This window comes from Sapajus apella, unplaced genomic scaffold, assembly GCF_009761245.1.
Source record: "Sapajus apella isolate SASKATOON/1434 unplaced genomic scaffold, GSC_monkey_1.0 scaffold166, whole genome shotgun sequence".
NCBI lineage: Eukaryota > Metazoa > Chordata > Mammalia > Primates > Cebidae > Sapajus > Sapajus apella.
The window spans coordinates 1,006,637-1,017,905 of record NW_022437106.1 but is presented as its reverse complement, the minus strand read 5'-3'; the positions used below and the strand labels follow the sequence as shown (position 1 = coordinate 1,017,905).

Genomic DNA, 11,269 nt, shown 5'->3' with positions numbered 1-11,269 from the left:
AAAAAAAAAAAAAAAAAAAAAAAGAAGTCTAATATCCAAATAACTAAAAATTATTAAAGGGGGTAATTATTTGGCTTTTTTTTTTTTCCTTTATTGAGACAGGGTCTTGCTCCTTCCCAGGCTGGAATGCAGTGACGAGATCTTGGCTCCCTGCAGCGACGATCTGACGGGCTCAAGCTATCCTTTCACCTCTCAGCCTCCTGAGTAGCTGGGACGATAGGCGTGTGCCACCATGCCCAGCTAATTTTTTTTTTTTTTAAATTCCTTATAGGGGCAGGATTTCACCCTGTTGACCCAGGCTGGTCTCAAACTTCTGAGCCCAAGCAATCAACCTGCCTCGGGTTCCCAGAGTGCTGGAATTACAGGTGTGAGCCACCACAACTGGCCTATTTGGCTTCTTTAAGAAATTTTAAAATAAGAGCTCTCCTAATGCAGATATCAGGATACTTCTGTAACCAGGAGCTTGCTCTGAATACATGTAAACTGCCAAGTTGTGACGATCTGTTTACCAATAATGCTGAACTGGTACTCCTTGAGGAAGGGGACAAAGTACATTCATTTATCTGCATTGCTTCAGGGCCGTGTCCAGCTTAAACTGCAGATGATCAATGATTATATGATCTGAGTTATAAAAAACTAATATCCCCCCAAACTTTTCAGTCATGGAGCAGCTGGGTAGGGTAGGGACTACCCTTATTCTTCAAGGTGGTCCTCAACAGCCAGAGCGGCTCAGCCTGCTCTGCAGAACCTGAAGGTCTCATTATCACATAATACTCTTTTCAGTGTCTCTTGTAGAGCTGAAGATCTGGAGAGGTCTTAGAAGTCTTGCTTCAATGTTCGGAAGTTTATTTTTAAAGGACCATCCTAGTGGCCATACAGAATAACAAATGGCCATTCACACCTGAAGAGCAGAGCTGAGTTTGCACCATATATCAAAGATGCCAAATCGTCCTTTCTGGGAACCAGATGGAATGATTGAAAAACACTTTAAAATTGAGATACCACTTCTGATGAATACTATCAATTTTTGTGATGTTTCACTCATAAACCTGTGACATTTTTTTCTGAGACAGAGTAGTGTTGTAATCATTAGTTGATCCAGCATTAGGAAATATGGATTGGTGAGGGCGTGGTTAATAGGGATTATATTCACTTTCTCCAATAAGAAACTTCCTCTGCATACGCCATCTCATTTTTAAAAAGTAAAACCACAGCGTGCAAGTTCGAGTACTCCTGGATATTGCTCTTCATAAGGTTAGCCACATCTTTCAAGTTTTTAAAGCTTCAATTCACACTACTCACAGAAAGAAAACTATCACAGATTAAATACTATCCATCTGCACACTTAATTGATTACTCGTTTTCATTTCCTTCTGGATGACCATCGTGTTGATGAGCCAGAAGGATTGGCTCTGCAGGATCTGAGATCCAAAATGGCAGCCGAGCTATCAACTCACCAGAACCATAACGCTTCCTATACGTGAAGCCAGGTCTTATTTATCTCACCTTTTAATTATCTGGGGGAAAATAATATTTATAAAAACATTTTGAAGAATCAAATGGCATTCATTATATCCTTCTCTGTTCTGCCTAAGAGAGCAGGTATCCTGCTCCGGTTCCTCCTCTCTGCAAACTGAATTAACCTGCCATTCATATGTTTACACAGTCCACAAAAACAAGCTAATGGCACAACATGGAAAACCTAGGTTTTTCTCTCCTCTTCAGTAAGATCAACTTTAGGAAACAGGTGTAAAATGAATCGTCTAGCAAGCAAAGCCCTAAAAAAAGTGCTTTCATTTTCAGAAAAACAACAACAAAAATCAGAGCTCTGATTTTCCTGTAGGTCTACCACAATGCAACACTCCCTATCACTAAGGTAATTTCTGTATCTTTTTCCCTTTAAATTCAAGCCGTAAAAAAAAAATTTAGAGACAACTTTGTTCCAGTCCACCTCTTTAATGTAATGTTTCCAATCATTCTTTACAAAAGCTGAATTTATATCATCAAAAAATTTACAGTGAATCTAAACAGTCACTTCTCTACTTATTACCATTACTAATCTAACAACATTAATTTTTTAAAATAATAAAATCCTTGCTTGTTAGAGACAGAGGACTTTAATTATCTTATGCATTCAAATGGAAAGTCTTTTTGTTAAATTAGCGTGAAAGTCCCTTCATCTACACACAATTGGCCCAAAGAAACAGGCCATTTTCAGCACAAGAGGCCAATCCATTTTAACAGTGAATAAAGCTTTTGAAAGCACCACACACCCTCTTCCAGACTGTCAAATTTTCAAAATGGTCCAGCATTTTTTCCACTTTATCTTTTTTAACACTTTCAGGCCCAGTAAGCATCTCATAATTAGATTAATTAAAAAGGAAGCAACAAAAAACACTGCTCCCTTCTGATCAAAATTATTCCATTTATGCTTAATTAGCTTTAATCCACGTCTACATATTTAATGATGGGGATATGACAATTCAACCCATTTGCATATTTTAAATGCCTTTTCTAAACTATACTTTGTAACAGATTTAGAAGAGCAGTCTCTTTCTCATGCCAATATGCCACAGCATAAATCAGGAGGATACAAATTAGGAAAAAAAGAGAAAAGAAAACAAGGCCTCTCAGAGCCAGGGATGTGCTCAGGGGGGTGGAGTAATTTACCCAGGGGTGGGGGCAATTTACCCGCCACATCACAAACTACAATCCTTTCAGCCCACCAGACCGAGAAGCATTACATCACACTCTCACAATGATAGGGGGAGGAGGCTCTGAGAAAGCAAGTTTTCAGCTTTCTTTCCTCCCTGCTCTCAGGCTTCCAGAATCCTGCATTAGGAGTAATGGAATTTAACTTCAGGCACTTACTAACAATCACACAGACAGCTACTTATACATGTGACCCTAAATGACCACTTCGCTGTGGATACATGGCTGAAACAGGCAACCACACACCCACACGATGAATTTGTGCTGAAAAGCCCAGTTATGCATCTGTGTAAAATTAAACACAAATTTTATTTTGTGAGGAATGAAGAAGGCTAATACACCAGGAGAACTGATAAAGAAATAATTTCTAATCGTGGTGAAAAGCTGTTCATATCTTTAAAACATCATGTTTACAAGACAGTCCTACCCTTTGGATGAATCCACGATCAAAATAAAAGCGCATCTGGCTGCACATTTGAGAACACACACAGAGACCCAGTGCAAATGAGCGCGCGCAGAAAGGAGAGGGGTGAGCCACATATTGCTTGGGAGGTTTTCAAGCAGGGGAATCTACAAACCCCAAACCTCCTGGTGTTCACCCGCCCCCAACCTGATGTTTAAAATGTATCAGGTCTTACTTTAGGTTTTACATCTCTCTAGGAAGGAAGGCCCAGTTTAAAAAATAAAAAGATAGAAAAAGGCTTTCCCGTTCGAGGGCTTGCCCTCCCAGATCCTTTGTCGGCCTTAGCAGCCGAAAGAATGCAAACCCATTTATATTTATGCAAATTTTTGCAGCAGATTTAAGGGGGGAGGGGGAGGTCTGTGTTTTTTAAAAACCTCTTTCCAAAAAGCAAATTTCCAATTACTCTTAGCTTCATTTATTGCAAGATAGAAACGATGATGAAAATCTGCATATACATTAAAAGTGCAATTAAACCACTTCAAAATCTAAATATTTTACCAAGTCTTTTCCATTTCTAAAATGCCGAACCAAAAGTACATCACGGGTCTGATTCACACAGATCCACGAAATGTCTGAAGCCAGTCTCCATGCTAGACAAATGTCGATTTGCAACACCACCAGCGAAAACGGTTAGACAAGATCCATATAAATCAATTGGTTTAAAAAAATTGAAAATATTTACCAACCTCATAAAGTGCAGCAGTGCTTAAATCCAGCAAATTGAGGCATACAAGGTAGAAATGGAAATGAAAAAAGGTCCAAAAAATGAATTCTTTTTGTCTATCTGTTTTTTTGTATTTTAAATATTCAGAAACCAGCAGAGACTCTGTCGGCCATTTTGGCTTGAACTAACTCTCTCTCACACACTCTCCCTCTTGCTCTCTCTCTCCCCCTCTGTCTCTAAAGGAAGCAGCTTTTTGTGACCTTCAAATAGAGGCAGATCATGTGACTTCGGGTAGGTTTGTCAATCAGGAAAGGGGAGGGAGCTGGAGCTGAAACTGCCTTAAAGGGGAAGCAGCCCTTTTCCACTCTCATTTGTGAAATGCTGTTATCTCATACTCTCCGCCTACAGACACTGCATGTGAAAGTGGCAACAGCATAAGGGTAACAGATGAACAAAATAGAAAAACCTTTATTGGTTTATAGAAATATGCTCAGTTGCTAACGATTCTTACAGCTCCTGGATCTTATCCTGGCTCGCTTGCTAGTTATTCTCTAGATGTTTGGGCAAGCACAGGCTGGCAAACTGCTCTGTAAAAGGGGCTGAAACACCGCTCTACGAAACAAGAGGCTTTAGTTTTGGGAAAGACTGAGGTGAAATATAGGGCAAAACTGATCTCTAAGAAGCTCCTAAAATGCATAGAAAAAGACTGAAAGAAATGCACAAAAGTATAAACTGAACTGAAATTCGGAAAGGTTAAGTGACTTATCCCAAATCGCACAGCTAAACAGCTGCAGAAGAGGGACTGGTTTCCCAATTCTGAACTCTACACTTACTGTTTTGCCTGTATGTGTGTTCAGTACCTCCTCCCCCAAACCCAAATAAAAACTATGCTACAGCATTGCAAACGGAGTTTCTCTGGGCTAGGACAGGTCTGAGTCATCTTTAATCCCCTCCCCCAACGCAGGAAGTAGCTCTGCAGCTGAGGGAGACGAGGCACTAAATTAAAACCTACCTGGTTTCCACCCCTCCTAATCCCGTCTCCTTTCCATATGCATCTCCATTACTAACTACTGGAGAAACCCAAGCTCGGTTTGCATCTCCAGCCCTGAAGCTCACAGGCTGTGTAACTTTAGTGCTAAAAGCGAGTAAGTCCCTAATCTACCCTGCCTGGCCAGTTTTCTCATTTGTAGGAGATTGGGCTTCACTAGAGGGTATGTTTGGTTTCTTTAACCTCTGAAACGCTGCACCTGGCTTCTTTTTTCTTATTTTTATTTTTTAGTTTTGAGATGAAGTCTCGCTCTGTCACCCAGACTGGAGTGCAGTGGCCCCATCTCGGCTCAGGGCAACTCCCATATCCTGCGTTCAAGCAATTCTGCCTCAACCTCCTGAGTAGCTAGGATTACAGGCGTGCGCCACCATGCCTGGCTAATTTTTGTATTTTTAGTAGAGACGGGTTTTCACCAAGTTGGCCAGGCTGGTCTTGAACTCTTGACCTCATAATCCGCCCGCCTCGGCCTCCCAAAGTGCTGGGATTACCAGAGTGAGCCACCGTGCCCAGCCCCACTTGGCTTCTTTCTTTGAGCAGTTCCGTTCATTTTTTCCTGGCTATCTCAAAAGTTCGCCTCCGCCCTGCGAAGCCTTCTTGACCCTCACAGTCCAGACCAGGCCTTCCTGTTAACTCCCATAACATCCTTTACTGCTTCTTCAGAATGCAATGGTGATAACTGCAATTTAGTATCCGCGAAAGAATGTGCTTAACATTAGTCTTCCCAGTAGACTGTAAACTGAATAAGGATAAACACCATGTCTTCACTGCTCTGTGAGGCTCCACACCAAACCCCACATAGGACGTGAATAAATATGAATGAATCAATGACTTGGACCCCATTCAGAAGGGCTGGGCTGAGTAGGAGGAAATCTGCCACCTGAATATAAAAACTTTAGAGGAATGAGGGTCACACTGTTCCCAGAAACTCGCATTCATCTACCTGTTTTAAGGACTGCTTCAGGAAATAAAGTAACTAAAATACTAAAAAGCACATGAGAGTGCCTTATGACTATCGACTCCACCTATCTCTATAAGCCAGAAAAGGGAGGATTCCCCAGTGTGCTTCTCTCATAAACCAGGCTGACATGCCAGCCAGCAGACGACTGACAGATTCTAGAAGCCCGGCTTTCCTTGAAAAGGAACCTATGAATGCTTGTAAAATCCCACATACTTATTGTCATCCTGGCTTCTGGGTCTTGATACAGTCTCCTGCCTTTGCTTTTTCCACTCAGATATGAGGACAGGAAGGAGCTGTTTCAGGGCAGGCAGAGGCCAATGCCTGGACGATCTGGCAGCTTGAATAGCTGTGGCTCAACAAGCTTCCACTGTCTTTGCCTAGTACTGAGTGGAATAGCCAGGCCCTGTGCTGACAATTGAGATGCAGGAAAAAGCAGGAAACTCCTAGAATGGAAATTCTGATTATTTAGTCTATTTTTATCCTTCCAATACCTTCCAGATGAGTTGCTGAAAGCCTACTTGCTTGTAGCGTGCTCAGTTTGTTAAAACGTATGGAGACTGAACATCTACTTTGTTTTAATTTGTGATGGATATGCTTTCTTTATGAAACTGAACTTTGCTAAGTCTCCACTCCCCAATGTAGAATATTGTTGTACACAAATGTTTCTGTGTTGCCTTGTGTTAAAATAGCAAACTGTATGAAAAGTTTGGAAACAGAACAAACATATTTTAAATAAAATATTGGTTCTAAGGCCGGGCACGGTGGTTCATGCCTGTAATCTCAGCACTTTGGGAGGCCAAAGCAAGCGGATCACTTGAGGTCAGGAGTTGGAGACCAGCCTGGCTAATATGGCAAAACCCCATGTCCACTAAAAATACAAAAAAATTAGCTGGGCGTGGTGGCAGGCGACTGTAATCCCAGCTACTCGGGAGGTGAGACAGGAGAACTCCTTGAACCTGGGAGGTGGAGGTTGCAGTGAGCTAAGATCAAGCCACTGTACTCCAGCCTGGGCAGCAGAGCCAGACTCTGTCTCAGAAAACAAACAAACAAACAAAAAACCCCATATATATAGGTTCTAATTTCAAATAATATGCTGAATATTTTTTCCTTAACCTCCAGATCACCTTTTTATGCAATACCTCTAAATTTAATGCAATTAGTCCAATTGTTCATATAAAAGAAACAAGTACAATAAACACATTATTTTTCCCTTGTGCTTCCAGACTAATAGATTCTGTGATAGATTTATTATACTTTTTTCATATTAACAATTAGACAATGTTTTAAAATTATATTATTAAGAGGTAAGGATGCAAAGTAATAAAAATTATTTTCTTTTCTTTTTTTTTTTAGTCAGAATTTTGGTAGGTAGCCTCGCCTTACCTATACTGGAGTGAAATGGCGCGATCTCGGCTCACCGCAACCTCTGCGTCCTGGGTTCAGGCAATTCTCCTGCCTCAGCCTCCTGAGTAGCTGGGACTACAGGCACGCGCCACCATGCCCAGCTAATTTTTTTTTGTAGTTTTAGTAGAGACGGGGTTTCACCATGTTGACCAGGATGGTCTTGATCTCTTGACCTCGTGATCCACCCGCCTCGGCCTCCCAAAGTGCTGGGATTACAGGCTTGAGCCACCGCGCCCGGCCATAAAATTATTTTCTAAAACAAAAAACAAGACCATTCAAATGACTGTTATCTTTCAAAGCTGGTACACCTTTGGAGGTTACATACCATTACTCAATATATTTTTATCAGAAAACAAGATTGGCCAGGCGTGGTGGCTTACACCTGTAATGCTGGGCACTTTGGGAGGCTGAGGTGGGTGGATCACTTGAGGCCAGGAATTTGAGACCAGCCTGGCCAAAATCTCAAAACCCCGTCTCTACTAAAAATACCAAAATTAGCTGGGCATGGTGGCACATGCCTGTAGTCCCAGCTACTCAGGAGGCTGAGGCTCAAGAATCACCTGAACCCAGGAGGTGGAGGTTGCAGGTTGCAGTGAGCTGCACTGAGCCCAGGTCATACCACTACACGCCAGCTGGGGCGAGAGAGCAAAATTCTGTCTCTTTAAAAAAAAAGAGAGAGAGAAGAAGAAAACAAGATTGAAAAATAATGAACCGAACTGAACATTTAACTCAAAAATCTAGAAAAAGGCTGGGCATGGTGGCTCACACCTGTAATCCCAGCAGTTTGGGAGACCGAGGTGGGCAGATCACGTGAGGTTAGGAGTTCAAGACCAGCCTGGCCAACATGGTGAAACCCTGTCTCTACTAAAAATACAAAAATTAGTGGGGCATGGTGGCACATGCTGGTAATTCCAGCTACTTAGGAGGCTGAGGCAGAAGAATTACTTGAACCTGGGAGATGGAGGTTGCAGTGAGCTGAGATCATGCCACTGCACCTCAGCCTGGGCAACAGATGAGAATGTCTTACTTAAATAAATGTTCAAAAATGTAGAAAAAGAGTTAATAAACCCCAAAAAAGAATAAATATAAAAGAAAGGCTGGCTGTGGTGGTGGGCTCATGCTTGCAATCCCAGCACTTTGGGAGGCCAAAGTGGGAGGATCGCTTAAGCCCAGTTGTTTGAGACTGGGCAAAAAACATAGCGGGAGACCTTGCCTCTATAAAAAAAATAAAAAAATTAGCTGGGCTTGGTGGGGCATGCCTGTGGCCCTAGCTATTCCGGAGGCTGAGGTGGGAGGATCACTTGAGCCTGGGAAGTTGAGGCTAGAGTGAGCCAAGATCGCGCCACTGTACTCCAGCCTCAGCGATGGATTATATATATGTGCCTGTATGTATACTACTGGCACAGATATACAGATATAGATATCGGTTTTAGTTTTGTTTTGTTTTGGGGCACAAATATAAAGTAACAGCCCACCCCCAAAAAATGTGTAAACTGAATTAATAAAACCAAAAACTATTATTTTTAAAAATTAAACACATGTAGATAATACTTTCGAAAATCGGATCAATTAAAAGAGAGAAGGGTGGGGCTTGGTGGCTCACACCTGTAATCCCAGCACTTTGTGGGGCGAGGTGGGGGGAATCACCTGAGGTCAGGAGTTTGAGAACAGCCTGGCCAACACGGTGAAATCCTGTCTCTATTTAAAAAAAGAGAGAGAGAGAGAGAGAGAGAAGTCACAAACATTAGGGCTGAGAAAGAGGATAATGTAACTGCAGATTTAGAGAAAATCTTTTAAATCTTGCTAGAATTATATGTAACATTACATAAATAAACTTGAAGATTAAATAAGATGGATGACAGTCAAAGAAAACAGAAGTTACCAAAATCAACTCAAGAAAAATTAGGGGAAACAACCCATAACAGAAATCTCTAAGATCTTCAAAGAACGAGCCATTAAAACGACAGCAAGCCCAATTTTCTAGGTGAATGCTATTTAACTCTCATTGAACGGATAATTTCCATATTATCCCTACTGTTCCAGGAGGTATTAAGGATAAAAGGAAAAGCTTCCTACTTTCTTCAATGAGGAAAACATATTCCTGATACACATTTGGACTAAGATGGTACAAAAATAAAACTAAACTAATCTTCACTTGTGAAGACAGATGCAAAAATACTGAGTAAAATATTATGAGATAGAATTGAGTAGTTTTAAGAGAATAATTCATTATGAGCATGTAGGGTTTACACCAACAATACTACACCAACAATACAAGGATGGCTAAATTACAACCATAGAAAGACAGTTAAACTAGCTATTAACATTAATCTTCATTTGTTCAATAAATACATACTAAGTACTTTCCCCATCAGACTTTGTGTTAAATGGTAGGAATGCAACAGGGAACCAGAAGGTTCTCATCTATATGGAGCTGACATCCTCATAGGAAAAGGAATTCACTGAGAAGGGAATAAGCAGTTTGACAGGATATAGAATAACTGAGAGAGGCTCACTTCAGATAAGGTGGTTAGGGAAGGCTTTTCTCAGGAGTGACATTTAAGCTGAGTTGAAAAGCAAATGTCTGAGTGGTCCATGAACAAGAGGGATGATCAGGAGGCTAGGACTTGTGAGCAGGGGATAGAGGCATGAAATGAATCTCAAGAGATAGGAAGAGCTAGATCATACTGAGTCCTGCAGGCCATAGTAAGGATTTCACTTTAGGAATAGTGGAAAGTCACAGAATAGTTTTCAGCAGGACAATGAACAGCGCCATTTTCAGAGACAGAAAAAAGTTTGGGATCTGAAAAAAATGCGAGTTCAAAATACAAACAAAGAAATTGTAACCACAAAAATTAATAAATGCTTAAATGTCCTTTAAATATAACCACTAAGCAGTCCCATTCATTGTTAAATTTAGCATTTATGACCGAGCATGGTGGCTTACGCCTGTAATCCCAGCACTTTGGGAGGCTAAGGCAGGTGGGTCACGAGGTCAGGAGATCAAGACCATCCTGGCTAACACGGTGAAACACTGTCTCTACTAAAAATACTAAAAATTAGTTGGGCATGGTGGGACATATCTGTAGTCCCAGCTACTTGGGAGGCTGAGGCAGGAGAATCACTTGAACCTGGAAGGCAGAGGTTGCAGTGAACCGAGATCGTGCCACTGCACTCCAGCCTGGGCAACAGAGAGAGACTCCATAAAAAAAAATAGCGTTTATAAAATATTCATCACATTTGAAGACAATTCTCATTTTGCAAAACTTCTTAACCATACACACACACACACACACACACACACACACACACACACACAGACACATATATATATATTTTTTCCTTTTGAGATAGGGTCTTGCTCTGTTGCCCATGCTAGAATGCAGTAACACAAACATGGCTTACCACAGCCTCAGCCTGTCAGGTTCAAGTGATTCTCCTGCCTCAGCATCCCACGTAGCTGAGACTAGAGGTGTGTGCCACCACATACAACTATTCTTTCAATTTTTTTGTAGACAGTGTTTCACCATGTTGCTCAGGCTGGTCTACAACTGCTGGGCTCAAGCAATCCTCCCGCCTCGGCCTCCCAAAGTGCTGGGAGGATTACAGGCATGAACCACCATGCCCAGACCCTAAATATGTTAACTGTTAAGAAGTCTTAGATACTTAAACGATTTAAATTATTTACTCGTAGCCAAAGAATTTCAGAAGCAGAATTATGAAAATTCTTTTAAAATGTGATGGCAAAATAAATAAGATAAATCCACATATTTAATATGGGATGTGTCTACATATTTAATACAGGATGTGGGTAACTTTTAATTTTTCCTGTAAACATGAGATGAAGCACTCAAAACCTCCTAAAGCAAGCATGCCAAGGACCCTTGGAGGTCTTAAAACCACTTTGGTAGACACACAATCAGATTTGTATATCCAGAAGCTCATCCTGGCTTCTGTATGCAGAATACACTAACAAGGATCAAGAGAAGCAGGAAAACAAGTTGGAAAGCCTCTGTGGCC

General features: G+C 41.3%; 1 protein-coding gene across 11 annotated transcripts in view; it reads right to left on the bottom strand.

The window, feature by feature from the left end:
• The window catches only part of TNRC6B (trinucleotide repeat containing adaptor 6B), a 275,182-nt gene that overhangs the window by 147,631 nt on the left and 116,282 nt on the right, over positions 1-11,269 (bottom strand). Inside the window, exon 1 of one of the 11 annotated variants that reach the window (XM_032267137.1) lies at positions 3,862-5,151. The exons of 9 other annotated variants lie outside the window; for them this stretch is intronic. In XM_032267137.1, coding sequence (XP_032123028.1) covers positions 3,862-3,866 — 5 coding nt within the window. In that variant the 5' untranslated portion in view covers positions 3,867-5,151. Of the gene's footprint in view, positions 1-3,861; positions 5,152-11,269 lie in introns of those variants that run through there. One more of the 11 variants, XM_032267142.1, reaches the window with a different exon arrangement.